Genomic DNA, 27,883 nt, shown 5'->3' with positions numbered 1-27,883 from the left:
AGAAACGGACAATGAAACCACACGCATTGCTTGAAGGTGTTACTTGAGTTTGTGATGCCTATGGTTTATTGTTGCACAGGCTCAACAAAACACTAATGTCTTCCTATCAGCTTTTAAAATGTTTAATAAATTCAAAGAACTAGTATATTACATTTAAAATAAACCTGTAAAGTTTTTAATCGTACAATACACTCCAGATCCGATCGTTATTGGCTAGCGCCCTCTTGTGACAGGGCTGTTATAGTCTAATAACCAACCTCGTCATCTTTCATCATCTTTCAAGCTTGTTATACCAACTATGGCATAAATATCTGTTGTGTAATTGGCATAACTAGACTAACAGATTTTATAAAATTGACAGAAAAGGAAATATATGCATAAATTTACTAAATGCACATATTTAGAAATAAATTATGGAAGTTATCGTAATATAAATAAATTTTGTTGTACACGTTTTTCAATATATAGTTTACATACCTTTTCAAAAGAAATCGGTTTTTGCAAAGTGCTTTCTTAAATGAAAAGAGAAAAATCGTATTGTATTTGAGTAATTCAATTTCAGTTGAAGTCTTGAGCAACCAACATCATCAAATTGAGAATAACAAGGCAAATCTGTACACTGAGAAACCATGTTTTATATAATATCAAATGTTTTGGAAGAGTGACAAAGGAAGAATGGAAAACAGACATTATGAAAGGAGTATTTCAAATTTCTTGTCAGGCAAGACTTGTTTCAAATAAGCTGTGAAATGAGCACAGCAACCAGGATAAAAATTGACAAAACTTCATATACGGGTAGTGGTACTGTGGCAACTGCATGGAGTGTATTTGATGGAGTTCTTCTTTAGAAGTTACTTCTGGAAGCAGTTTTTGTATCATGGCCCATTGGGGGGTCATGAACATCTTTGACTGAGCGCCAGCCTGGATCATTGACAGAGCATCGAGTTCTTGAATTCTGAGAAGAGATTGCCGTTAATGTGAACAAACAGCTAGAATGAACAGTCATCAGTGTACCGTACAGTGTGAGTATTTAATATCCCCTTGGTATCACCGAATGAAAAATGTTGCGAGTTGAGTTGAGGACGACACTAAATCAAAGCAAGTACTGTTGAGGATATCATTTCTTTGACTTCAGCTTAAACCTTGTAATTGTGCTGTCAATCTTTCATGGATCTCATAGTCTGGCACAAGCTGAAATACACAGAAAAATTAAAATTATATCACTACGGAAGTAGAAAAGAAATCAGAGACATACCAGAGGATTAAAAGTGAGCAGAAATGATCAGTGTGCTGTAAACATGCAGTGTTTCATCTTGCCATAATTTTTTGAAGGGGGTGGGGGTGGAATTATTGAAGGACGGAATGACATGCATGCCTTTCACTGTAATCAGGCAGTTTTATGATAGTGGGTTTTTCCTATTGAGGGATAAACCCCTTCAGTGTTTGACAGGCAAGGCATGGCTTGTCAAATTACAGGAATCCTGCAATCCATGTGCCTAAATGAAACACTGTAAATCTGTGAAGATATTCATGCAACTGCCCTCAAGTGTAATTAATATTCATGTACATATATGAATGTTCATATACATACAGCCTGTATCATGATAGATAGTTGTATTTAGAGTCTCTGTGATTGTGCATATATCTTTGTCACATCTGTCAGTATTTTACAGGTCATTGAACTTTCTTTGAAGTGTTTCTCAGGATATTCTAGCTTTTCAATTAAAGGGAAGAGGTCATCAATACTGTGCTTAAAGCTTGTACGGAACCCATGCTATCAGTATATCCAAGGCATGAAGGCGATTGATGAAAGTTAAAATATAAATGTTGCAGATATGTCGGCCTGATGCATATATATCATGTACGTAGATATCATATATGTAGATATCATATACGTAGATATCATGTACGTAGATATCATATATGTAGATATCATATATGTAGATATCATGCGTGAAATACATTGTTTGTAAACAAGGAAGTCACACAGGCACAGTATCGTGGCCCCTTATTTTCAACCTTTATACACCTTAAAGCAATATTAAAGGGATAGAGTGGTTTACCTGCGCCTGTGTGAGTTTCTTGTTTAAAAACTATGTACCGTATTTCGTGCACGATATCTAGATGCACCTCATCATCATAGCTGCAACATTTAAATTACACGATGTAGATTATGACAGACATGTTTTAACTTTCATCAATCACCATTGTACCTTGGATACAGTGTTTACATTGGTTGTATGGGTCCCATACGACCTTTGAGCGCAGTTCCGATGACTGTATCCCTTTAAGAGCAATCAGAGAGCAACTTACCAGTGAAAACTCATCATAGGTGATGTAGCCTGGGGTCTGTGTTCCTTCGAGAATCTGCGAGACAATCTTGAGTATCTGATCATCTTCCAAGGTGGGATTGAAGATCGTCTTGTACATCCTGAACAGTTCATCATGTTTGATGTTGTTTTCATTGTGCATGTCAAACATGGCAAAAAGTACTGAAAATGAATATTACAATCAAAAATTAATTTTAGAGTGGCAGGATTCATTAATGTTCTCTGAAAATTTTGCAATGTGTTTGGGTTATGAAAACATCAGGAGCAGCTGATGTGGCACAATGCACTGTAAATTCATTCTGACCTGCACATCCCACTTGCCAGTATAACGGTCCACGATCACCATTGATAACAATGGCTTCGGGTCAGACCATTATGGTGAGAGGGTTAAACTTTACACATATACAAGCTAGTGTATGGGTAATACCTTGTGTAAAAACAACCCAATATGAAACTCACAGAAAAGACATGAATTACTGTGGTTTATTATACTGGTTGGCTATTGTTGGAAATGTAATAAGTAACTACAGTAGGAGCTCCAGTGGCAGTCATTTTTTTATGTATTCATAATCAAATGTATTTCATGTTCCATTTGTAAGATGTGCTTTCTAGTTCTGATGCCCGAATCATGTTGAAATGACGTGTTTTCAGCGGGTCAACAAACACCACATGTACACTGTATAATGTTTTTATTGAGGAGTGAGTTTTTGTCTGGGTATAAACAGTACAAGGGCTCTGTGTGTGGTCTGGCCTGGAAGTCATTCATTACCAATAATGTTGGATACATTATGCTTGATTTTATTGTATTTACAGGGTTTCACAATGCATCATACTTTAGAGTGAAACAGAACATTGTTTTCTGGGACAAATATAATGAAAATGTTATGAAATTTAAAACTATTGTCCGTTTAACCTACAAATTACTTCTCACACAATATTATAAGGAAGGACCATGATTATGATGTAGCAATAAGTTTTCATGATTTGATAATTTAAGCAGTTTGCAATGGCAGGACGCATTGCAACAGTATTTCAGATCTCTCTTGACCTACAAAATAGAATTGCTGTGATTGGCTGGATTAGACCTTGGCTGACATGTCTGAAGCTATTATAAAATCAGGAAACTGCAAGGTGACTCTGGTAGGGGGAGCAAGATTAGTGTTTTTTCATAGTTCAGAAATGCTTTTACAACAGCGGTATGTTATGCAATAATGGGAGAGGGAGAAAAAAAATCAAAATGTCAGCAAGGAACAGCTCATAAATAGAGATCTTAGTCAATAAGATTGTGTGTGCATCACTATGTTACTAGGCTCAGGCCCGGTGTTAGGTCAAGCATGGATGTAAAAAATAGTCTATTTTTTACAGCCATGGGTCAAGTACTCAGTTACAGCACAGGGAAGAGCATGAAATTCACATATCCTTTTGGTGATTATATATACCTGGATATTTCCAATGCAGACATTTATTTTCTATCACAGTCCCTCCATGTGTTTCTATCAACAGTCTCCTCTCCCTTTACTGAACACAATTTTTACTGTAGGTTAAATTTGTTGATGTGAAAATTTATTGCAGGCTGCGGATTATCACAGTCCATAGACAATGAACTGCATACCAAACACTGATGTTTTTCTTTGGAACAGACTTAGGGGATTGGAATTTATTTAGGGAATTGGAATTTATTTAGGGGATTGGAATATATTTACAAATGATATATTACCACAAACACTGGAGATAAAATACAGGTATTTGCACGGACCATGCAAGCTATCCACGGCCTGTCTATATCACTTCCAACTTTGTAAAAATAAAATAAAAATTTGACATGGTTTTTACAGAAACATGTTGACTGTTATCTTAATGACCTAGGAGTCTTGTTGTTCACTGCAACTAAACCCTTACCAACGCTAAATACAGGATGACAGGTCTGCACAAAATCTTGAATAAGGTGTACTTACTTCGTCTTTTCTGGTCAACAGATGTCCTGGGACTGATCATCGACAGGAGTTCCACAAATGCATCCGGTGCCAGAACCCCACGTTGATCCACCGTCATGGAACCCATTCTGGGAATCAGTGGCACACCCAGCAACTCCGGAATCTGGGAAAGGGAAGCGGCTGTCATGTAATTCCCATCCGGTCTCTCCTCGGCATACATGGAATACCGCTGAAGTATCTTCTTGATCTCTTGACTGCTAACTACAGATAAAATGATATCATGATATTACTGTGTAGACATTGAGATGCTGACAGCTGTAACCAAGTCAATGAGATATCCAACAACTGTTGTATTTTGATTGCTGTACCCTGCCGCTATCCTGATGATACAGAACATGGTTAAGAACCAATATGTGCTAAAACTATTCTGTCGTCTTCTCTCTCTCTCTCTCTCATTTCACATTACTTCCACATGCAGATCTGTCTGTCTCATTCATATTGTGTCTGCAGGTCAGTATGAACCAATCTGCCTGCCAGTGGCAGCCCCTACACGATTCAACATTCAGCTATAAAAGCAACTGTTTGAAGCATACTTTTATGTTTGGAATAAGTGAGTGTACTTACACACTGTTTGACTTTCAAGTTGTCGAATCTGTTCATCTGATAGCAATGCCTGTTGACATGAACAGAACGATAGAGATGGTATTAGCTTGGTCAATAATAGGATGAGAAATGGGTCAATATTGAGTCGCTTTATTGCAATCATTAGCTCTAACAGCCAGTCCTACGTACTCCATCGGTCGTCTTTTGTACATATTAGGGAGTCAATGAGAGAAGACCACTGGGGAGTGGTTTGGTTCTGGTGCCAGACAAAAACCCTTCAATTTGGAATGATAGCGACAGCCCCATCTGTGGCTTTATGCAGGGCTGTGTGGCTATTATGGGCTAAAACAACCAGGGAGCCAAGCACATTAAGCTGATTGGGCTGTTGCCGTGCATCTGCAACAGAAATCGGAGATGTGTGTATTCTGTGTCCTGTTACATGTAACGACTAGCCCTCAACCACTCTGTGGGAGCATGGAGGTAGTCTTTCTTTCTACCTCCATGGTGGGAGGTACCCCACCGTGTTTGACTTTGAGAGGGACCGCAGTTGAAGGCTAGTCGTTAACAACACACAGTCATTGGAACCTAGCTGTGGGTTTATAGCTAAGTGAAGTAGGTGGTTTCCTGACAGGTTTCACTCTTTAACATGCTGATTTAAGCTTTGGCAGCAACCCCGTCAGAAAACCACAGGCACAGCTATATGGACCCTCAACTAGCTGCAGTCCTATGCAGAGCAGTTTGGCTCTCAACCAGCAGTATTTGGCGGTATTGGTAGTAGCCAAAGGATCCGGTTGCAGGCAAAATAACGCCAGGATCACTACCTCCAGGATCACATCGATCTGAGCTGCGGATTGTAGGCATGCATGGCTAAACGAATTATATGCAGGACATCAGCTCAAAGTTTTGCCTGAGGTTGTGAGTTGGACGGCAGAACCACTCGTCCAACCCACAATCTCTGGCAAAACTTTGAACTGTTACATGTATCTGGTACCCAGTACTGCAGTGTGCTACGACTCCGAACCGAGCTCCTGTACTGTACCATGGATGTCTGTACTGACTAGTGTAGGCTGTGGTACTGAGTGAACGTCCCTCCATAATCATACTTCATCCATGATCTATGGCATTATTCTCTGGTGCTTAATTCTCCCAGCATATAATGCCATGATGCTTACCTTTTTACGACGGAACATTTTTTCTCTGCTCTGTCGTTATGAAATCCGAGCAGATGGAAACACATATGATCAGTACGCAGCGTCCATAGCGACCGACCTGAACTACAAGATGCACTTGCGCAGAGAACCGGAAAGGACATCAGCGGAGAACAGAGGACGCAAACATTGAACCCACACAGTAAAAGTAGCGCCCTCTTCAATATAGAAGGAAATGCTCTTGTTTATGAAAATTACCATCAAAGTCAACTTGATTCGTAGTACAAATTTACTATTTCACTTCACTGACATTTTACATTTCAGAGACTTTGGTTTTAAATTAGTATAGCGTCTCTTAGACAGGGCATAGTGATTTCATTATTAAAGGTATTATGCGCCTCGAAAGTGAAAGACTTTAACTTTTCCTCAATTGCAAGGAATATTTCAACCATTCTCTTTCAAAATCGAGAATATAACTCGGGGATCAAATTTTGGTACAAGAGAAACACACTACCCAAAATTTACCGATATTTTAAATTCAATAAATAAAAGTTTCGATTTTCGAAAAACTAAGACGGTGAAAAGTTTTCTTACACCAAGAGCTTTAAAATGATCTCCCACAGGTGGTAGATCAGAAAGAGGCGCATTCTCAAATTAAATTTACCTCCCTATCATAGAGTTTTTAGGGAATATGCGGTACTGTGGACGTCCAAACTTCGAAATCACCAACATTACATCAAAAGACACATGCTTGATGACATGTCGTCAAGAAGTACGTGATTCACAGATATATTCAAACCACAAAATGCTATACCATCTTTCCGTAACCAAACGTTAGTAAAAGTACAAAATTCTAAATACGTGTTGGATTTTGAATCAAAAGACAAGCCATTCTGACTGCACATCAGGGTCGATTCTATCCGGCGCATCTACATATAGCTACTCCGGCATGTAAGAGAAATATTCTGAAAGCTGTATGGCTGCGTGGCAGCTTGTAGACATCATGTTAGTGATTAGGTATGTTCGTGTTGATGGAGATGATGTACGTAATTTGCTGAAAGGACAACGAGCCAGCCGGAACGAGGTTAGCCGTAAATCCCATCAATAGATGCATAATTACATTTACTGCGGCAATATCTTTCACGTATATAATGCCAATTAACTCAAATGAATAAAACAAATCCAATACAATTAACTAGGCTAGACCAATTTGATTCAATGAGTGGTTAGATACTGTCACTTTGCAAAACGTTTTACGTCACCTCTGCTACTTCTGGTGCGTCGACTGTCTGGTTGTCAAGACCAGCGTCAGAGTTGCCTCGACCTTGTTCTGTTTCTGTGTCGGCGGTTCTGGTCGGATCATTTTCTTGACCTTGAATTACACTTTGACCTGACATAAAAGCGTCCAACGACGGGTCGAAATAGATTGTTTCCTCACCGAAACTCCGAATCCGTTTCGATTACGGAAATCGTGTGGAACTTGCAAGGTAAGAGAAATTTGCGGTATTTTATTTTGTAAAATGTAGAACTACCCATGCCGATCCCCGCGTTCCCATGGTAACTTGTAAATATATTGCTTCACAATGTAGGTTGTGCAACATGTGACGGTCGCTTATTGAATATACGATTATATTCAAATGAACTTATTGTTAAGCAGATCCGTCACTTTCATATTCTGCGCTATATTCATAAATCAAATTCAGATATCCTAATATTCACGTTACTGTCATATATATACATACATACATATATATATATATATATATATATATATATATATATATATACACACACACACACACACACATATATATATATATATATATATATATATATATATATATATATATATATATATATATATATATATATATATATATACACATATACATACGAGCAGGACTTGGATTGATGTCTTCATCGGACTGGCAGAGTGCTCAATAGTTGAACTAGAGCTATAGGTAGATGAAAGTCCGGAGCTGGATTATAAGATTAAAATCTTAATCTTAATCATATAATCCAGCTCCGGACTTTCATCTACCTATATATAATATATATATATATATATATATATATATATATATATATATATATATATATATATATATATATATATATATTCCTCCTAGAACATACAATGTCACAGTCGAAAACATTCACCCTATGCAGTACAGTTTGTGTGGAGATTTCATCGCACATTTGAACAGTATCCATGTACGGTGGGCTCACATTTAATCGCAGTGTAATCTTTAACTTGTTCAAAATTGCGCATACGTCCCAGCGGGTAGTTAATGATAAGTGTATACACACATTTAAATTAGTACATTCTCACAAACGTGTTTTAGTTTGAAGTAAAATCATAGAAATAAAGATAAAAGATAGATAGAGCTAGAGAACGATATGCATGCAGAAACAATGGAAGTGGATTAATTTTCTTGCTATGGAAGGCTGAAAAATCTATGTGATTTTGTACTGAGCAGACAATTTGGACTTGTCCGTCCGATTTGGATCTACCAATTTGGAATTCCAAAATTTTATCTGAAACGATTCTCCTGTCTGGGTTTCATCGTATATCCCATTGATTTTGGACTTTCCTCGATATTGGATCTGAGTCCAGGACACTGTGCGAAGACGGTGGTTTGGGCTAGGGACTCGACTGTGCAAAGGATACCAAGGAGGATCCGAGCCGGAGATTGTAGAGACAACTCAATTGTATTAGGGACGGACCATTAGATCTTGGGAGGGGGGGTGGTCAAAAACAGAAGAAAAAAAAAATTCAGAGCAGAAAGTTAGGAAAAAAAAATCTTCAAACTAGTTTGCAAAATAAAAAATAAATAAATAAGAAGACAAAGGCGTAAAAAAAATCTGCAAAAGTCTTTAAAATTTGAATTTTTTTTAGATTTTACCGACAGTAAGCAACTTTCTGTATTTTTAATACATCCTCCCGGCACATTTTTAATTTTAATTTATACATTTAGAGTGACTGTATCCCTTATACTGGAAGTTGTGATTATCTTATCTTTTCAGGACTTTTGTATTCTGATCACGTGAAAATTATGAAATTATAGAGCCTGTTTCCTACTTGTTTCCTGCGTACAAACCAAGCAGGTACACTAGGTAAAACATTGAAACTATTGTATGGTTGTCAAGACAGAAAGTTGTATTTGCTTTTTAAGATCAAGGTAAACAGATGCAGGCCACATCAGTTTCATTTTTTTCACAGCATTTTATTACAATGATGAATGCAAGAATGGGTGAACAAGTAAAAACACGTCAATAATGATAAAACAACATATCAAGTCATTATGTATTATTTTGCTTTTAAAAAGGCATTTTCAATTCTTTTTTCTCAAAAAAAACCCCTCAAATAACAACAGCAACACATGTTTTAACATTCAACAATACACTACGTAGAATGCCATCTATCCAACAAATCCAAACACAAAAACACACAAAAGGGTTGAACTTTGAAAGTTTCTCGATAGCAAATACTGAATAAATCTGCATGGTTAATCGTTTTTGTGTAGCAAATTTCAAAGAAATTGGACAGCCCTTTTAGAGAATACAGATTTTTTGACCATGAATGGCATAAATTGCCCAAAAAGACAAATATTGAAATTTCAACACATCTATACACATCCAATCAATTTGGACATGCTGCTACAGAGAAATAGATGTTTTGATCAAAAAAGGGCAACAATTGCTCTAAAAACATAATTATGCAAATTTCACTATATTATTTAGCTTATTTTAGCTTCTCAGCTTGTCAAAATCAATTGTAAATCATGAGATATGCATGATGTTTGGTGGGGTGAATGTAGGCATTTCACCACGCAGTAGAAAGGGAAGCCAGGAAACCAAAATAGTCAATTTTCAAAACCATAGGAAGCTACTGAGGAGCAAGAAGACCATGTTTCAGAGGAAGATGTGTAATCCGAAAAAAATGCTCCCAAAGTGCCACCAAATAACACCATTTTTATCTCTATTTTTCAAAAGCTCCAACAGCAGGAGGGGGGACACCCCCCTTCTGACCTCCCCCCGCAAAAATACTCCCCAAGTGCCACCAAATAACACCATTTTAATCTCTATTTTTCAAAAGCTCCAACGGCAGGAGGGGGACACCCCCTCCTGACCACCCCCGCAAAAATACTCCCCAAGTGCCACCAAATAACACCATTTTAATCTCTATTTTTCAAAAGCTCCAACAGCAGGAGGGGGGACACCCCCCTCCTGACATCCCCCGGCAAAAATACTCCCTAAGTGCCACCAAATAACACCATTTTAATCTCTATTTTTCAAAAGCTCCAACGGCAGGAGGGGGACACCCCCTCCTGACCACCCCCGCAAAAATACTCCCAAAGTGCCACCAAATAACACTATTTTAATCTCTATTTTTCAAAAGCTCCAACGGCAGGAGGGGGACACCCCTCTCCTGACCTCTTCCCAGTGACCGCTTGCGTGGCCGCTTGTGGTGCTTGGCACCACATGTTTGCCCTCTTTATCTTCAGACAGCGACGAACGAAAAAAAAAATTATAAATCTGAAAATTTACTCTGAAAAAAAAAAATTGCACAGCTAATCTCAATTGGAAAAAAAAAATTCAGAAATTTACAATAGTAAAAAAAAAATTTTCACAATTTCATTGTGACCACCCCCCTCCCAAGGTCTAATGGTCCATCCCTTATAACGACTGCTTGTCAAATATCAACTTGTTAAACGGGAACTTGATAGGCCTATATACCTATCAGTTTACAATACCGTTGGTCTCTCCCTGTGGATCTTTCTTTCTGTAATTTGCAGGGTTGGAAAAGTTTTTTTGTGAAACGCGTGATTTATTTGGTAACGTTAGTTTAAAAGTGACTGTGATTTCTGTTCGTCTACGAAGAAACCCTTAAATGAGCATGCGCAACTGATATGGTGCGTACTGTCCTTCGCCACTAATCGTAGACAATAAACCAGTAATGACTGGGCGAATATATATTCTCATTTTACTGTTCCCATATTGATCTATGCTATAATTTAACTGCATCTTGTTGGTTCTGTCCTCAGCGCGGCGTCATACTGTCTGACCTATCATAACTTTGTTTGATTGTTATTGTGTTAAACAGCAGCGTGGTGTGTATTGCAAACCGACTACTATATTACGCCAGTCGGTAATCCGACACTTTCACCTATACACCTTTTGGTGGCTCGACCACCGTGTGGCTTTGGTGTGGATTTCGAGCTAATCTGAGCGACTAGAAGCAAGTAGGAAAGTTAACACTTACCATGATAACATGCTAGTATTCTACTTCCTGAAACCGTAATATGGCGCCTTGTGATTGCAAGATTGTGCAAGTTACTGTGTTAAGATTTTTTCCTCTGTGAACTTTGGCCAGGGGCCAACTTGAAAAGCAATTTGCATTTTCTATGTTGAACAGCGTTGCCCGGCGCGCCCTGTGTTGATCGTCGTTGTCAAACGTTGCCTTAAAGTTACACTACAGACAACAAAACAACACAGTAGATAAATTCAATGTTAACATTTCCAAGTGATATTTTTTGCTTCTTTCCCTTTCGCTTGCAGTGTTTTCCAAAACATTTAAGATTAACTTATCCAATCCCTCGCTAGAAACATTTGCTACGACCATGCTACGACAGGTAGGTTAGTTAAGTGTGTCTTGCAACATCCCCCGGAGCTGTAATGGTTTTCCCCTGCTTGCTATGGTGACGAGCGCGGTACACAGCTCAGGTATTCTCCACTCACTGTGATTTAATTTGCATAGGTTAGCCCATTCAGCCTTTTGTTCAGCACGAGACCAACGTTTTGAAGAGGTCAGGGAATACAATATATATAAATGGCCAGGTGAGTACAATATCCTCACCATACTGAACACAGGTAGACACACAGTGAACACATGCCTGGCCTTGGGCATTTATGGATAAACTGATGCCAAATGTGAAATTTGGGTAAGTGCGACGGTTTTTATTCATTCCGCCCACGGTGTAGGGACATGTATTTTTTTGACAATCGAGTCAATTTCGCGCCGACGACAAATTATGAGTGAGAGTAGGAAATACAGATAACGGAATATAAAAGTAGACCACCACGCCCTCATAAACAATCCCCGTCAGGTGACGTCGAGCAGACGACTAGAATGTATATTAATATAAGAAATTGCAAGTTTCCGACGGAAACTTCAGAAATTTTGGACGAATCGACAAGTTTGACATGCCACCATCGTGTTGACAAGTTTTCAACCGAAGTAAAGCCAGCGACCCGAATAACAAAGAAATATAACAAAGGGACATTGATCTGGATTTTAAGTGTCACCATTGACAGTACGCCGGACAACGTAATATTGTCGCCGAGCAATGCACGTATGTTTTTATTATACCACCTTAAAACCTTCAGACGCTATCTCTGCGCGTTAAAATTTTAGGTTTTAATAATTCCCAGATGTCTTGGCCGAAAGCTATCTTGCTGTGGTTCGGTAGGGATTCCAAGCAGTCAAGTATATTTACTGTGTAATATTATAAACAGATGTCTTACTACGTCAGACGACCGTCTTCAACGTTTTCAATATTGACAGGCCCGACCGTATAGCCATATCACGAATACAGGTGTGTTTCTAGGATTTTGCAGACTGCCTACACGCGTTGACGTTAGGATGAAGCCTAAAATTGTTGTGTCAAAAAGGTTCCTCCGCGTATTATTAGTCGTCTGTGATGACATAAACTGATTAAAATGATTCGAAGTAGCATCAATAAAAAGAACAAAGGGTTGCGTAATGCGATCGACAATGGTTGATGTTACAAGCAAAGCCATATTGAAGTACAGTGTGTCTTCGTAATCGAAATATCATGCAATAACAGTCAAGTGAGTCATTCTGACTGCAATAACGTCACGAGAATAAAGTGGAGCAGTTGACTCAATGTTTATCAAAGACATAATGAGAGCATAAAACTGTATATATTTTTACACATATCACAGACGTATTATCCCAGAGAGAGAGAGAGAGAGAGAGAGAGAGAGAGAGAGAGAGAGAATGTGTTTAGGTATATCACGTAAATTGAGAGTGCCATAATAATTGAACGAGGGTTTCTCGATAGAATAACGTTTATCCATATTTTGTCGCCTACTGAACTTTGTAATAAATATGAAATAGCATCATGTTGTCCGATGGAGACTTTGATTGCTGTTCTAGAATCGCATTGATACCGATTTTCATTTCCGCTTAAACGGGGACGGATGATCTTAATGGAAAGTGTTCACGAAAATTGCCCGTGATAGCTCAGACACTGAATATATTGTCAGATTCGAAATACAACTTGAAGGCGGTCATTGCTTAATGCTGCAAGCAGTTATGCAATGAATCGATCGTCCAACGTCATATAGCAAAGGATTACATGCGTTTCGATAACTCTACCTGTACTGTACTAAATTGTGGTCGCATTTCAAAAATTAAGATGTTGGAACTCAGTATTTATTTACATTTTACTCTTTTTGTCATGATCAAAACCTAAAAGATGAAAGTTACCTATCTATCTATCTATCTATCTATCTATCTATCTATCTATCTATCTATCTATCTATCTATCTACATATGTAAATGAGCTAGTTTGCGAATTTGTGATCCAAAAGAAGATGTGATCTATATATATATATACATATATATATATATATATATATATATATATATATATATATATATATATATATATATATATAGATATATACATTAATTAATTTGTGTTCTTGTTTATAACGCTATGCATTTAGCATCGAGCACTTTAATTTTCCATAAGGACAAGTGTATACTTTTAGATATTTGATATATATACATACACACATAGATAGATAGCGATAGATAGATAGATAGAGCGATAGATAGATAGATAGATAGATAGATAGATAGATAGATAGATAGATAGATAGATAGATAGATAGATAGATAGATAGATAGATAGATAGATAGATAAGATGGATAGATAGAGAGATAAATAAAGCTGTGTATGAAGCTACCCTAGGCGCACCTATTCTATGTAAATATGTTTTACAATGGCCCATGCCATAAGCACAATCTTCAATATTTGGAGAAAGTGTGAAAATCGAACTTGACCAGTGACGTGAAACCAAATATTAAATTGGCAATACTCTAGCTGTGGAAACACAGCTATCTGTTTGCGGGGTAGCGTGCGTGGCTATGCGGGTCAAAGGTTAACCCGCCACGGATAGCTGCGAGCCAACTGCGAGCGAAGCACATGTATCGGATCTTTGAACGGCAAAATAAACCAAAGTGAGTGTAATTCAATAAAATGACCTATAACTGCCTGAACTCTGATTATTGCTCATTCCCTAACTCCTTTTGTGAACAAAATTTCTGGTTCGTTTACGTGATTCGGCTGATTTTCCGAGGAGTACTCAAGATTTTCACTCTAGCAGCGAACTTTGACTGAGAGTCACCTCCCCCCCCCCCCCCCCCCACCAAATAGTCTGTTTCGCTAGGCGGTGGGACTGAACTGTTTAGTAACTGGAGAAGATTACGCATGAGAGAAAACAAATGTTTGCAGTTTCCCGAATATGGCCAGTCAATATATGTTTTTTAACATCACCCGTCCAATTTCCAACCTCCCCCCTAAAAAAACACCCGAGAGGTCTCACTGCTATCACCATTCGTTTTTGTCGTAGACGACACTCATCTTTCGAGAAAAAGTGCAGGCGTAGACGGCACTTTAGGCTTCTCCAGCCAACCGGATAAGTTTCCGAAACTGTTGACTGATAATTGTTCCAGATAATAATTGTTGTTCTTTGCATGTATGAGCGTCAAAATGACGCCTTCCACGTTACCGTAAATTAACGACTTACAAGAGGGACTTTGTGCGAGGTGTATGGAACTATAACTCCGGTACTTTATGGAACACAACCTAACATCATTAGGGGCACACGGCTTACACCAAAGGCTACTTAGACCAACGAGTTTGAAAAATTATAAACCGGAGGTGTTTTTGAACGCAGATGCCTTTTGAAAACTTATATTTTGAACAATTTTAAATTTGAAGCTGTAAACAATAGACAACGGCGATTCAAAATTTTCCATCCATTCTTAATTTTTCCACACAGCTCATCTTCCCATCCGCATAGAAATCTTCATCTCTTCGCCAAACTCCCTCGGAAACAACTGAATCATTGTCCCTTCCCGTTAAAGTTGAACATTTTTCAAAGTTACTGACCGGGTAAAGACAATGACACTAACGCTTCTGAGGACAAATAGCCCGCCTGCCTGTTGAGAAATCGTTCCGCGTTCAAATTAAAACCAAGCCAAGGCTGCAGATGTTTGCAAGAACGGATTTTTTTGTTGACTACCCTCCTACACTCAGTCGACTGCTATTCGCAATGAAGACCGACGTCGACCGGCGAATTCAAAACATCAAGCCCTATTTTACATTAAAATACTAAAGTGACTATACACAGCATAGCAAACGATTTCTTTGCCTTAACTTTGCCCTATTGAATCAAACGTACTGACTAATCAGGCAACGGTTTCCTGTACATCTCTCTTCGTTTGCGTCAAACTGCTTGTCACTATAGAACGGAATACAATGTAAACAAATGTGATAAAGTTTCAGGTTCCGCAAAGTGCAAAACAATTGGAACAACAAAAAAAATTAAAGTTCAATAACCTACGGGCTATTGGTACCGACGGGTGTAACCATACATTTGTTAAAGTCATAGTCCTCGAGAATGGTTAATTGTCCAGGTTTACTCATTAAAAATGAATCATGCTAACGGTCAAGGATCCTCCTAGCGACAGGTCGTAAAACCGAGCGCGGACTTGGTCTCTTTTGAATCTTTGTGATAGGATTTCTAAATTTTATGGCAACTATAACTTTCCGTCGTTTTATGAAAATCGAAAATTTAGTTTTCTCCCGTGAGGACATCTGTATCATAGACAATAGTTGAGCTTATTATGCAAGTCAAGTGAGTGTATTTAGTGCCCCAATCAAATGATTAGAGTTTCAGTTTTATTTCAATATTCATCGTTCAGACTCGATTCTTCACATCCAGCATAAAAACCCCTGAAATTGCCATTTTGTATTTCAAACACCACGACAAGTTTAAATTGATACGCTCTAATATGCTCTGATCCTACTCCGACCAGATTAATTTGTGCGCTGAACCTCGATTTGTATTCTTGATCTGAGTCTCGTATATAACTCGTATGATAGTTCAATGTTCACTCACTTTTGATATTAATTTCCAGCGACTCATAAAATAGCACAGACAGCGTCTATGTCTAACTTTAATATGATTTAGGATTTCAGACATTGAATCGCCTGTCATGCCATATTGGGGACAATGGACCGGTAACCTTCGATGACATTTTCATTTTTCTCCTTCTGTCCAAAGTATATTGACTCAGAGAATGTTAAATATGGTCCTTCCTACCAAACACGGTGCATAGGGGTATACCGTGCAAGATACAATGTTATTGTTGACAAATGACTGCCACTGGTTGAAATCAGTTTAGTGAATTATCAGTGTCAGGAGTGTTGAATATCCGATCAGGAAGGCCCGATAAGATCCGAGGCGACGTAATACAAGGATAGTATTTCCACCTGACTTGTCTACAGAGGAAGACGTAGAAGTATAAAACTAAACTTTCTCGTCTTAATTGTCGGCATTTATATGATAAATGAGGGATAAGATAATACACAAACCCAATATAGAGCAAATTTAGATCCCAATCGCAAGCTGGACTTTATCCTTCCGACGTCAAGTCTTTTGACCGATGGCAATCTAATAAAATTCAGATGTAGAGTTGGCGACATTTACACCTTTCCTTGTTCACTGCAGTTCTCGTTAGCTGATAGTCGCCTTACTACTGCAGTGAGGCGACTATCAGCTGACAAGAACAATTGAACGAAGAAGCGAAGTTGGAAACGTCGCCATCTTTACATATAATTTTAACTGAAGGTAGATCACGCCTCGAAATTTAAAAACTTTAAACACTGCTCGAAATTTCTCAAACCTTTTCAATTCTTTTCTGATCTACCACTTGTGGGGGCTCTTGGTGTAAGAAAACTTTTCACCGTCTCAGTTTTTCGAAACTCGGAATTTTTATTTTTCTCCATAGAGTTAACACAGAGATGGCGGCCATTTTGAATTTCAAATACTAGTATCGGTAAATCTTGGATAATTTGTGTCTCTAGTACCAAAATTTGCTCGGTGACCCCCAATTTTTATTCATGATTTTGAAAGAGAATGGTTGAAATATTCCTTGAGGAAAGTCTTAGCAAAATTTAAGTCTTTCTTTCGAGGCGCATATTACCTAAGATTGCCAGTGCACTGCTTATGTTATGAATTCTAGTCCAAATCATAATAAAAGTACGCGTCAACTCAACAATAATAATGAATTTTACACATGTAGGCCTACTGACTGAGTGGGACAAGTCGAATACTGTGTGTGTCTTGACACCATACATCATAAAAAGCTAGTTACGACTGCTGAGTATAGACAAATAATGTACTGTTGCTTGTGGGGACATTGCGCGTATACATCGAGTTAAATTTAAAATTAATATAAACAGTATGTTACGATGCGCAGTAGCTCTCCCACTGTCGACGAACTTGAGCGCTGCTCCGGCGCGTTTTTTAAAAGTTCCCAGGCCGCGCATATCTGACCTGACGAGGTCTTGATCTATCGATGTACCGTACGTCCTGTTTTCCGTTATGTTTGAACTGGTCACAGGGCTTGTAAGGAGTTTTGTCGACCTAAAGCAAATACTTTTCGAAATGACGACGTTGAACCCATTGTATTGCGTTGTCTCCGGTATCGCACAATTCCGAGCAAGGGCAACTAAACAGTTCACGCTGTCCCTCGATTTGGTTTTGACCCACCTAGTGGCAATAATGGTTCTTTCCAAACATTGGCGTTAAAAGTATCACTGAATTTTTTGGTAGCGATTCTCGAAACAAAGTCTATAAAAATATGATACTTTAGAATAATTATTGTATCTAAAATTAATTTTTAAATTTAATATAAAATAAAAAGTTGACGCAAAAGAGTTTAAAAAATTCAACCCCGATTTTATCCATATAAATAAACGAGCAAGGGTTGCGTTAATACCAGGGATTCATTTTAAGTCGGGTACCTTATTTGCATAGTGTATGTTGTCCCTTTCTACGGCTACACGGCAACGGGTACAAGACAATGTAGTGAGATGAAATTTACGCAAATGTCTGGCTTTTTATGACATAATCAATAGTTGGATCGTCAATATTCATCGGTCAGTGTGGCTTCAGAAAAAAAACCGGGGTGGTACTTACTTAGGGGTGACACTCACAGGGATTTAAACGAAATCTCTCGAGCTCCTGTTGTTACTTTCCCCAGCAAGGTGACGGCCGTAGCCCCCTATCCGGTGGACGTAGAAACGCCCGGCTCACCAGGCTACAGTACAGCTGGTAGTCGAGAACAACTGGTATCTAACAGTCGGGCGAGTAGTGGTCCAACCAGCGTAGGTCAAGTCAACATGGAGGGAGACTACAGAGACGAAATGGAACTTGGAGGGGTCGAGAACGGCAATTACAGCGGGGAAGAGGTGCCGCCACAGAGTGGTGAACTGCGGCGATCGGAAAGTGCAGAGATACTGCACGTCTCTATACACCAGGTAACTTAATTCTACCGTAATCGCTGTGTATCTTCTTCTAGTTCTACGTTTATTCGTTGGTAGTTATTTTTGAGCAAGACTTCACCAACGAATGTTATACCTAGCTTGTTTCGTAGAGGGTTCATAGTCGTCCGTAGTTCGAAACCACACCTGCAAATCAGGGTGGCTCAGGGGGGACCATGACCGAGGGAAATCGCTATAAAATCTTGAACGACATTACGGGACAGCAATGCCAGAATCTCTGTACACCAGACTTTATTCAGCTTGCTGTGTTCGTAAGTTGTGCTTGTTGTAAATCATGATAATACTAATGCCTCTATCGTAAATTCCAGCCATGCTGTCTCGGATAAGAAGGTAAGTTATACACAACGGCACGCAATGGCTTGGCCAGATGCAAAGTGCCACGCCCGGACCGACACACCTGTTTTGTTTTCATCACATGCCCCGGGCCCTAAGAGTTGAAGTAATTCCCCTGCCAAGGTTAAATGCTAACTCGGTAACTGAATCGCCTGTCTGCTCAGATAATTTGGCCAAGTATCATTAAAAATGGTCCACAAGTTACGATCAAGTGAAAGCCCCTCAACCCCAGCAGACCCAGGACAGCAAAGTTGATCATCAAGCTACGCAGCTCACAGGGGTACCACTACCTCCATGCTTAGCTCGAAAACACTTCTTCAAGTTCTTGCACTCCATGGCTAGAATGAATACAGGTAACTGCGACCTAAATTATATTTGGTACCTCGTGATGACCAACTAAGGTCCAACTCTGCCGCCCAAAGGTTGTAAAAACCTAAATCATGCCATAAACTTAGCAAAACTATTAATTCTGCTCCTTCAAATTTACTACAGTGTGAATATTGATTTCCTAATCTCAAATCTGCCTACACAAACTTAAGAATCGGAAGATGAAAAAATACAATAAATGATTTGTAGGAAAATTCTTTTGAGTAATACATGTATGTGACTTTCATGCAACAGACCTAACATTATGTGGACTTTGAACAAGAAACCATAGAGGATAAGAGGTGGTGTGTATACAAAAAGTTAATATCTAATTGTTTTGGAAGATGACAAATGATACACAAGCTGTCCCCTTTGCTTGAAAAGATGAAATATATCGTAAATAACACACAAAATTTGTGAATTTTTTCCAGAGTTGTTTCCCCAATGAATTGTATTCCAGGAAATGCATCGTCAAACATCAGAACATTGTTCTGTAGGCAAATACCATGGATTGTATCTCATTCAATGGTAGCCTACAGCATTGTAAATATTATATAATCAGTCATACCAAGCTAATTATATCTATTCCATGTGTTTGCCAAAGATGGTGATATTACAGTTCGGCTGCTGTTAACTGTACATGTAGTTTATTGTTTACAAAGAAACATTATCATCTGTTATTTTCACTACCAAAAACAGAAAGTGTACACTTTAGTTTATTTGCAGATGGAAAAATACCAAATATAAACAATTCTTTGTTAGCCTTGTGAGATTTTTCAAATTAAAGAACAGGCCCATAATCAGATCCCATTGACATTTTTCAGAGTCATCATTTCTCAATGCAAAATGCTGCGATCGATAAACTCCATTCAGTATGCGTCTCTCATGTCTGTTTCCCCCTGCTGCCCTACCATATGACCTAATTCTTTCACCCTTTTACCTGTGTTTGTAGGTAAATTAGCATAGGTCAAAGGTCCCCATCTCAGACCTAATGACAACCTGGCCTTGGGGTACATACTTTGTTGAAGTAGAATTCATCCACCATTACTAAGACTCAGCAATCAACCCAGCCTCTTTCGTGGGCATTGTTTCTATTCAAATGTAAGACGGTAGCCAGGTCAAATGGGTCATGCATGATGAAGTGTGTATGGGTGATATTTCATGGCGTACGTGCCTTCCCTCAGTGCATCGCAATGCATCTAGTATTTCGTCAAGGAAACAGAACAAAAAATGCTGTAAAGAAGTCGCATGGAGAACAATACGTATGGCAACACTATCTAGCTAGGTCAATAAAAGCAATTTTTTTAAAATTTAATTTTAATCATGTATGCTTGTGTCATTTGCAATAACAGATACATGTACATCTAAATCTAATATGTATCACCTAGCTGTTCTAATTTTATACATGGATGTTGTCCAATGTTCTACTTGTACAGTGTGAAAGGAAAACTGCCCTAATGGATACACATGATTCATGGCCCTCTTTAGGATGGCAGTTATTTCCAAACAGTGTTAAATATTCAGTAACTGTTTCATGAACTTTCATCGTAATCGGCAGATGTTTAATTTAGCTTTATATAATAAAAAAGACATTCTAACCATAGTAGATATAGGGAAAACTTGAAGCATCTTAAATTAGCAATTGAAAGACTTAGCTAAATCATAGACAGTAGCTGTGACTAAATTCACTAAAAATAGATGCTCTCTAAAAAGACATGTTACAGTAACTGCATGCCAGCAAGGCTTATGCCCAATACATACAAGTTCCCAGGGTCTATTTTTAAAGCAAACAGCAATAGCAACAAACAGGATGAGAGTTCAATAGACTTGTGCATGTACAGTTTTGAAATTTTCATTTAAAATTCCCAATTTAAAAGAGAAGGAAACAGCTGTCAGTGTAAACACAAAGATTGTTCCTGTCCTGAATGTATTCTGTAGTAAAGCGGATATTTTACTTCAGCAAGCAAATTCTAGAATCCTTTTGAAACTGCTTCAAATTCAAATTTCCTTACAAATGAGATGTGTGTGCAAAACGGATGTTGAATTTGATAATACTACAGTGTAGTTGTTCACTGCAACCAAACAAGCATAACCATGACATTAATATCAAAGTGAAATACGAGATAGCTAGAATACAAAATGAATTTTTCTTCGCCAGAAACCATGAATTACAGCATAACAGTATTAACACACAGGTCCCCTCATTCTGCAATGAACATCAACATGAACTGGCTCATTCCCACTGAAGTCATTTTAACCCTTCGAGCACCAACATCAATTATTGTCACTTTTGTGAAATGAAACTCAAACAATTTCTTTCACATTTTCTCAGAAATTACGATGAAAAACTCAAGCCAAGAGGATATCCTGTAAATTCAGTCAAAATCCATTACAAAAATTACAGAAAAATATACAAAAATTTACAAAATGTTGCACTAAAATTTTGAAGGGTAAAAATATGGCAGTCAGAGGGTTAAAACCAAAATACATTTACAGAAAACTGTAGGTCAATTTTGTCTTTGAAATTTTATTTTGTTTCATATCAATTTAATCTTATCAACTAATACCCAACACTTTCACCCAAAATAGTTTGAACCAGTTACATTAGTTGTCAAGGCCTTTTTTGCCTATATTTAGTGTCCTTGTGGTCACAGATCACCGATTCTGCCAAAGATGACCCCATTTCATTGTGATTAAACTCAACCAGTTGAAGCAAACAAGGATACTCAACAGAGAAAGTGCCGGGTACATCAATGATAAAATGTCATTTGACACAGAGGTCAGCATGACCTTGGGTTTTCATTGCGTATTCCAAAAACATTGTTTTGATGGCATCAAAATATTTGTTACATGTAATACTGCTAATAAATTGTACAATTTCTGTATTAATAATGTGATGTTTTGTCGCAAATTAACCTGTTAAATCTTTTTGTCAACAGATTAAATCATCATGACAAACAAGATATTTGTAGAATAATATTTAAATTGTCTTACCTTCTGGCTTTTATTTTTAACATTTTCCATCAGTGTTCACAGTTTACGTTATTTTCACTGTAAGTGTACAGTATTATATTTTTAATGAAAAACAAAACAACAAATAAAATGACATTCAAGGACAGTCACTGTTAAACTGTTAATGCAGTCAGCTTGAAATCTTCACCACCATTCACTTTCATTTTACATTTTATTTTTTCACCAGTCCAGCTTGCACATCAGACCTTCACCTATTGTCATTCAAAGAAATAGAGAGCAAGGTCAATTAAGGTAGAATGCATCTCGAAAGTGCAAGACTTAAAATTTTGCTCAAACTTTCTCTTACCAAATCGCAAATAAAAATTTGGTGTCACTGTGCAAAGTTTGGTACTAGAGAAACAAATTACTTGACATTTGTTGTAGTATCTGATATGTGGAATTCAAAATGGCCGCTGTCCTTTGTTAATTCTATTTGAAAAATATAATTTTGGATTTTCAAAAAAGAAAATGGTGAAAATTTTTCTTACTCCAAGACCTTTAAAATAGGCCCCTACAAGTGGTAGATCAGAAAAGAATTGTAAAACTTAGAGTGTCCGAATATCTGTCTCTGAGGCGCAGTCTACCTATAGCTACAGTAATGTGCTTCTTCCATAAGAATGCTAATGCTAAGCCAGGTCAAGACAATACAACACAAGTGCATACAACAATACACTGTTGCTGACATATTATTTTTCATTAAGAACATTGGACAGTACACATACAGGCTGTGTTCACAGTTTTACACTAGGTTTTTCAATATTTACTGTGCATTTATCAAAAAGTTTGTGTAGCAATCTTTCATAACACAATGGAAGCTAAACTGTATTCAATTCACACGTGCATGAGTTTGATAATTGAATTCAACAAGCTCTATAAATTTAAAGAGAGTGGAAAATTATGTCTGACAGTTTGATTAATGCATTACTCAAATTCTATTAAAATGAAGTATTTCAATATTAAAACATATTTATACTTGTGATACTAGTAATTAACTTTTGGATCAGGTTTCAACAGGAAAGATGAAAAGTTGATTAGCCTCATTTTGTGCATGTCATTACAATCATAGAAAGTATACACACAGATCGAGATAAATTTTACGCATAGATTGTACCTACACACAAATTTTCTCACCAGATTCATTCCAACTGTGTGAGATTCTGTTCAAAGGTCACAAAGATCTCTCAGGCTTATGATTACAATCTTTATGGTGTTGGTATTTAAATTTCCTATTGGGTAAGATATATCTTATATTAACCCAAACGAGAGGCTTTAGGCAGGTGACCATTGGCCAGTGTCAGGAGGGCAAATTGTCTCCTACCTCAGGGGTACAAAGTCCTTTGTTTGGGCTGTACATGTAATAGTATAATCAAATGTTTTTATTACATGCCTCTTCTGTAGTTTTCACTCCAAACTGTTGGGTTTGACAACCATACATGTACATGCGTATGCTTTTTTTTATGATGAAAGACAAAAATCCTTAAAAAAAACTATTTTGATTATCAAATCACATTGATATTTTAAAATCACTGTTTTGTGGTTTATTGATTTTTTATGCATAATTTTGTAAAAATCATATATCCCAGTACAGCATGTAATGGGATCATTTTTGAATCTCAACATTGTCAAGTTCAAATGATGACTATGCAGCTGCTTCATTATCAACAAGTTACCATTGAATCCTTTGGAGCACGGGATGTTTGATAAATGAGGCATGTAATAAATTTGATTACACTACTGATGTTCTTCATTGCTACTAATGCTAGGGCACAACATATTAGGTACAGTTTATAAAAATGACAATTCTATTTTCGTCTTTCATACATGTACCTTCCCTCTGTCGAAAGTAATGTAGTAATTGCCAAAAACACAAACACGACTCTGTACTAATAATAAATAACATCAGGAATTTATTCCAAGGAATTTTCATTTTATTTGCATAAATGGTTCTCATCCTTTGAATCAACAGAGCGAACTCCGGATAATATCCATGGCTTTCCCTAATTAACATGCAAATGTGGACTGTTCAGGGAAGACAACTTGTAGTCAGGCATGTTGAAAAAAGATTAGAAGTCAGCAAATGACAATAATTCAATTTATCAATAAAAAACACCATGTGATAAAAATCCATCACTACCCAGCAGTCAGCAGGTACATGTACTCTATGAAATGTTAGCATGTGTAATAATAGTTGTTTTGTGACCAAAAAATATCCATGTGACTGCATATTTATCTATTTATATATATATGTATTTACTAATTCTACATATCAAATATATATATATATATATATATATATATATATATATATATATATATATATATATATATATATATATATATATATATATATATATATATCTCACTGTAATTGTGATGCAGAGGATGATGGCATACGTATTAACATTTTGAGCCCCTGATAACTGCATTATAAGCCTGATGCAAAGTGTTTGATCCAGTTTTGTTGCTTTTTTCATTCACTCCCAGCCAGAAGATTTATTTTTTTCAAGAATTCATATTGAAATGAACCATGTCACTGATTTTAAATAAAATTATTAAATAACATTGAAAAATAAGCATTCATGTAATTTTAAATCGTCAGTAAGATTGACCGGGAGAATGTAGGACAATCAGATCAGATAATTTTCTTATGGGTTTATAATTGTTAGGCTACTGAGCAAGGTGCAAAAGCAAAGGTCAAGTGGTTTAGTTGCTGGCTACATGTACATGTACATGTCAAACAGGCATTTATTGATATTGGTCCTCACACCACATTGAATCTTTATGCCGTCCATGGTATTTTTCATACAGTGATAGTACCCTTAGATTGTGTGATATTGCAATACAGAAAATATTTGGATTGCATCAAAATCACTGACACTGAAAACATGCTGTGGGATTACAAAGTGTTAATAATAAAGAATGTTTCAATAAATAATTGCTTCTGTTCATTGGAAACTTCACACCTCAGTATTCAAATTGGAGAATATGAAACTTGCTGTGTAGATGTTTTTAGCCTATCACATTTCACAAAGGCAGAGAATTAGGTTGTATCATAGCAACTCCTGTTGATACAGGTATTTGCAATAAAAGACACTCCAATGCTACCCAGGTTGCAAGGGAGACATAAGTAGTGGTAGGAGAAAAGTTTCAGATCATAAAATTAACCATGAAGTTCAGATAATAGCAGTTAATTGTATCATTTATGCACTGACTTGTTTTCATAGCAAGCATATTATTTTTTCCACCATATTTGATTGCTTCCATGATAAAAGTTTGTAGTAAGTAGTTTCAAGGCAACAGCAGACATAAAGCGTGTTTGAGATTTAGGTATGAATTGATTGCAAATTTGGACAATTGTTTGAGCCTCAGCAGCACAGCAGGTATACTCATATCAAATGGATTTTCATGTCAAGTGTTAGAAAGTAGCACCAATGATTTCAATACTCTGTAATTACCACAGTCAAGAATAAATGTTTAAAAAAAAATGAAACTGTGTAGTAAAATTAATTCAATTTAGAACAGTGTCAGGTATTGTATTATTTTTACATGTACATGTGCATTTTTGTAAATGTGGCATGTTCTTTTATAAAGGTATCACATACACATGTACATTGTATTAGGCAACAAATGACATTTCTGTAACAATGGCTGCAAACAAAGGGTTAAGGTCAGTTAGGAATCTGTTAACATGCGACGATGCAAAGAGACAGAAAATACTGTAAATTCATATGTTATATTCTGAAAGTACAAAATATATTTTTAGGTTAGAGTTTAGAATAATAATATTACAATAGTATTACAATATTAGCTCATATTACCAGAATAAATATGAAATAATATTTGGCGTGTGAATAATCCTCATCAACAATGGGTCATTAGTAGATTTGCATAGTCAAACAATGTTCATGAATACATACTTTGCATAAAGGGATACATTTATTAAGGAATTAGAATTTCAGATAGAGTATTCAGTTATTAGTTACATTTAGCTACCATTAATCCATCAATATTATATATGTATGATTGTTAATACAGTGTTAAATGAACAATATGCGAGAGGGTTGCAAATCAGACATGATAAATACAGTACTAATTCTGTGATATTTTTCAATTGTGATAGATGTTACTGGATTTCCTGATGCGTAAGGACAAGTTGTGATGGTGTGACTTGCAAAATATGGGGGGGGGGGGGAAGGGATGGGAGAGGGGATGGGGAGTTATGTATCCTATCAATTGTGTTGGTATGGTGCATTGCTATGCAAATAAACAAGGCCCAGTTGTATAGAAACAAAATGCATTGTATTTGCTGAACTAGCAGTCCACGAAAAGATGTTGTTGCCATATGGAACTGTGTGTCATATTCTTACATGATTTATGAATGAATCTGTTTGTATGTTGGATTACATTGCATCCCTTGGACTGGTTCCTAAGCTTTAAAAGTGTTCTGATTCATTGAGTCATTAGACAAACATTACTAAAGGTATGGGCACTCAAAAAAATGCTACCGAAATTACTGAGTCAAAATTTCCGTGTCAGAATGCATCATGGGAGCATTCAGAAGTAATGAACTGTAAAGTTACAAACCTGTGTGTTTGCGTGACTGAAATTCCAATGTGTGTCACTCCTGGTGGACTTGTCAGATGTAAAGGTGATTCAACAGAGCATAAATACATAAAAGTGTGTTTATTACATATAATTAAACTTTGTATTTTGCATAAAAATGTCACTGGTAATCACCATTGTCATTTTGTCATTACATTTAAGAGTTACACCTTTTGCCAGCCAAACCTTTTCCTTTGAAGAAACAGTAGAATTTCATGAAAGATTATGACTTGTCACCAGTTTAACCCCAGTGAAAACCCTGAGTACTACTGATAGCATTTGTTTATACATCGAAGGGAAATCTTGTCGGGGCTGAGTTTGTCATATCTAGTCATTGTCAATTTTACTATAGTCAAGTCCTTCTCACAAGCTGTTCATTGCCCATTTTGATCAAAACTTGAGGAAGATTCAAAGACTTTGAAAGATGTTCAAAATTGATCTCCACTGTTAAAGGTCAAAACACAGTGGAAATATAGTTGCATGCAGTGATCATACATACCACGTACATCTATGCGATGTTCAAATGAAGTGTTTGTACTGTACTGTAACTGTTCTATATAAACTTTGAATGTGTGTGTATTTATTTATTTATAATTTGGTACATGTAGAAGTCAATTCATTGTAAAAATACCGCTGGAGTTTCAAAAGAGGTCTTTTGGTAACTTTGAAACTCAACCAAAATGATGAAATACATACAGTACTTGTATGTAGTTAAATGAGCGTAAAATATTTCAATATATTCATATCATTTCAATTACTGATTGTGTACTATATAATCGTCAATTTGGGGTTTTCCCAGCAATGAAAGGGCTGCTCAATGGGGCTGCCATTCCAAGCATTGTGTTACCACAGTGTGTCACCATGGCACTGTCACTGTCCGTTGG

The 27,883-nt window shown here is 37.1% G+C and overlaps 2 protein-coding genes across 7 annotated transcripts in view; one reads left to right on the top strand and one right to left on the bottom strand.

The window, feature by feature from the left end:
- Positions 1–106: 106 nt before the first annotated feature.
- Positions 107–11,765, bottom strand: LOC139142383 (calcineurin subunit B type 1-like). 3 transcript variants are annotated; one of them, XM_070712301.1, is made up of 5 exons: positions 11,282–11,765; positions 4,889–4,937; positions 4,286–4,525; positions 2,314–2,492; positions 107–1,191 (listed from the first exon to the last, which is right to left on the bottom strand). In XM_070712301.1, the coding sequence occupies exons 1-5, from the start codon at positions 11,282–11,284 to the stop codon at positions 1,132–1,134; spliced, it is 531 nt and encodes a 176-aa protein (XP_070568402.1). In that variant the 5' UTR covers positions 11,285–11,765; the 3' UTR covers positions 107–1,131. The 3 variants fall into 3 exon arrangements, with proteins under 3 accessions (XP_070568402.1, XP_070568399.1, XP_070568400.1); XM_070712298.1 differs by lacking the exon at positions 11,282–11,765 and adding an exon at positions 7,278–7,505; XM_070712299.1 differs by lacking the exon at positions 11,282–11,765 and adding an exon at positions 6,040–6,194.
- A 55-nt stretch (positions 11,766–11,820) lies between these two features.
- LOC139142381 (transient receptor potential cation channel subfamily A member 1 homolog) overlaps positions 11,821–27,883 on the top strand; it is a 45,466-nt gene continuing 29,403 nt past the window's right edge. For 3 of the 4 annotated variants that reach the window (XM_070712297.1, XM_070712296.1, XM_070712294.1), the window contains exons 1-2: positions 11,821–11,960; positions 18,386–18,662. In XM_070712297.1, the coding sequence (XP_070568398.1) occupies positions 11,929–11,960; positions 18,386–18,662 (309 nt within the window). In that variant the 5' untranslated portion in view covers positions 11,821–11,928. The remainder of the gene's footprint in view (positions 11,961–18,385; positions 18,663–27,883) is intronic. The other variant, XM_070712295.1, reaches the window with a different exon arrangement.

Source organism: Ptychodera flava, chromosome 10 (assembly GCF_041260155.1).
Source record: "Ptychodera flava strain L36383 chromosome 10, AS_Pfla_20210202, whole genome shotgun sequence".
Lineage (NCBI taxonomy): Eukaryota > Metazoa > Hemichordata > Enteropneusta > Ptychoderidae > Ptychodera > Ptychodera flava.
This window is presented reverse-complemented; position numbering and strand designations above follow the sequence as displayed.

Coding starts and splice junctions, on each gene's coding strand:
- LOC139142383 (XM_070712298.1), bottom strand. CDS start 7,412: ATGTCAGGTCAAAGTGTAATTCAAGGTCAAGAAAATGATCCGACCAGA. Junction 4,526..4,888: donor ACTTGAAAGTCAAACAGTGT/GTAAGTACACTC, acceptor TTTTATCTGTAG/TTAGCAGTCAAGAGATCAAG. Junction 1,192..2,313: donor CCTATGATGAGTTTTCACTG/GTAAGTTGCTCT, acceptor TGTGTATTTCAG/CTTGTGCCAGACTATGAGAT.